This window comes from Peromyscus eremicus, chromosome 19 (assembly GCF_949786415.1).
Source record: "Peromyscus eremicus chromosome 19, PerEre_H2_v1, whole genome shotgun sequence".
Classification (NCBI taxonomy): Eukaryota; Metazoa; Chordata; class Mammalia; order Rodentia; family Cricetidae; genus Peromyscus; species Peromyscus eremicus.
In genome coordinates, this window is record NC_081435.1 from 18,038,218 (window position 1) to 18,040,602 (window position 2,385).

General features: G+C 43.1%; 1 protein-coding gene across 1 annotated transcript; it reads right to left on the reverse strand.

Annotated features, from left to right (window-relative positions):
* Nucleotides 1-1,189: 1,189 nt before the first annotated feature.
* On the reverse strand, nt 1,190-2,011 carry LOC131895732 (small ribosomal subunit protein eS6-like). Its single transcript, XM_059246224.1, has one exon. The coding sequence runs from the start codon at nt 1,974-1,976 to the stop codon at nt 1,227-1,229; it is 750 nt and encodes a 249-aa protein (XP_059102207.1). The 5' UTR covers nt 1,977-2,011; the 3' UTR covers nt 1,190-1,226.
* Nucleotides 2,012-2,385: the final 374 nt, after the last annotated feature.

Below are 2,385 nucleotides of genomic sequence, written 5' to 3' on the forward strand. Positions count from 1 at the left end.
GCTCAGCCTGTGTGACTCGATTGTTTATTTTTCTTTCCTTCTCTTTTCTTTTTCTTTCTATCGCCACAATTTGCCCAGTGTCCAAATAAAAAGCAGAGAAGGGTCAGCCATTTGCTTTATGGACAGTAGTTTCAGAAGTATAACCCTTTGGTATTACCCATAGACTCTAGAGTGCCCCCTAAAGCACAGCTCTTAAGAACGTGGTGGTCAGTCTGTGGCCTTCTAAGCAACTGGTGGAACCTTTTGAGATGGAAACTGGAGGAATAAGGCTGGGTTGTCCAAAGCTTGCTTTTTAAGGATATAATGGAACCCTGGATTCTTCCTCTCTCTGTTTCCCTGAGTTCTGGAAGCCAGCAGTGTCTCTGCCACCTGCTTTATGCCATTGTGTTCCATCCAAAGGCAACAGAGCCAAGTGAGCATGCACTGGGACCTTTGACACTGAGAAACAGAATATATATATGCTCATTCAATGTCTAATACTTTATAACAGTGATAGTAACAAATTAGGCTTTGAGATATAAGGAAAGGTCTAAAGGAGGCACAGTCAGCCGGAAGAGGAGGAGTCTGGTTTCTGTCTAGTAAATCTGAGCCTTCTGCAGGGCATTACTAGATATTCATGTCATAAACTTTTTCTTGAAATCTGGAATATGGACACTCATGAACTTTGCTAGAAAGAGAAAAAAACTTGTTTACATAGGAATGTTTAGGTAAGTGGAGGATGCTGTGCACACTCCCAGGTTTGAGTTAATGTTCCCTTCCCCAGAGATTTGGATGGCAAGTATGCCATGGACTTTCCTTCCAGAACACAGCTATCAGGAAGCTTCTTACATAACTCACCACAGTGAGAGTGAAAACCAATCCTAGGCAGCTTGGAGCTGTGGAAAGCATCACTGAAAACTCTCCATAGATTGGGAAACATGATGGTTAACTGGATGATGGGATTCAAAATGCAGACTTGAAAACATCTATGTTTCTAATAAAGCACAGTGTCGTTCACTAAAGCCCATAAAAATACAACTGTATAAATGATGACTGGAAAATATCTTCAGATTTTTTAAGCTCAAAATTAATAAAATATACTTAGGTATATATCTAAGTAGATATTTGTATGATAGGTGGAATAAACTGATTATAAGATAAAACAGACCTACTAGAATAATGGGCAGTGTTTTTTTTTTTGTTGTTTTTTTTTAAGGTATGATCATTTATTTGTTACCCTTAAAGACTTATTTTTGACTGGACTCAGACTTAGAAGTAGAAGCTCTCAGAGAGGACAGCCTACGTCTCTTGGCGATCTGTTCCTGGCGCTTTTCTTTGGCTTCCTTCATTCTCTTGGCCAAAAGTTTAGCATATTCTGCAGCCTCCTCCTTGTTTTTCTTGGTTCGTTGTTTCTTTAGAGCGATTTGACGGCGTTTGTGTTGCAGGACACGTGGAGTAACAAGACGCTGAATCTTGGGTGCTTTGGTCCTGGGCTTCTTACCTTCTTTGTTTAACGGCTTTCTGACCACGTATTGGCGGACATCATCTTCTTTAGAGAGATTAAAAAGCTTCCGGATTCTGCTAGCTCTTTTAGGTCCCAATCGACGAGGCACAGTGGTATCTGTCAGTCCAGGAATATCCTTCTCTCCTTTCTTTACAATAACCAAGTTGAGAACACTGAGATTGGCATCCACGATGCATCCTCGAACAGACTTGCGCTTCCTCTCTCCGGTTCTCCTTGGTCTATAACAAGAATGCCCCTTACTCAACAGCAGGCGCACTCTGCCGTGGGTCAACACGCCTTGCTTCATGGGAAAACCTTGTTTGTCATTCCCGCCACTGATTCGGACCACGTAGCCCTTCCACTCTTCACCCAGGGCGTCGGCAGCCACTTCCGTGGCCATGCGCTTCTCGTAGAACGTGCGAAGCTTGCGCTCATCGTCCACTTCGATGAGTTTCTGGCAGCCGGTGGCGGGGAAGGAGATATTCAGCTTCATCTTGACACAGCCGACCGCCTAGGAGGCGCCACGAAAAAGAGCTGGGCAGTGTTTTAATACTAAATCCAGATGAAGATAAGTCTAGATTTGCAAAGCTGAAAGCTACATCCTTTATTTGTAAATTAGGCAGTCACTAAGGCTCCATCACCAGGGCAAGTATTAATTAGACTGAGGTGTTCTTTCCAGAGCCTCCAGGATGACCCTGTCGGTGAAGGACATGACTGTGCTTCCTGGGAAGAGATATGGTAAGATAAATACTTGTAAAATGAGTGAAGAACAGATGGGTCAGGTAGAAGGCTTGTGAAATAAGGGGGGCAATGGGAATTGCGTTGCCTAGCAAGGAGCTGATGGTTCATGCTGCCTGGTATTTTACTACCTGATAATTTTGAATTATTAGGTGAATCATCAT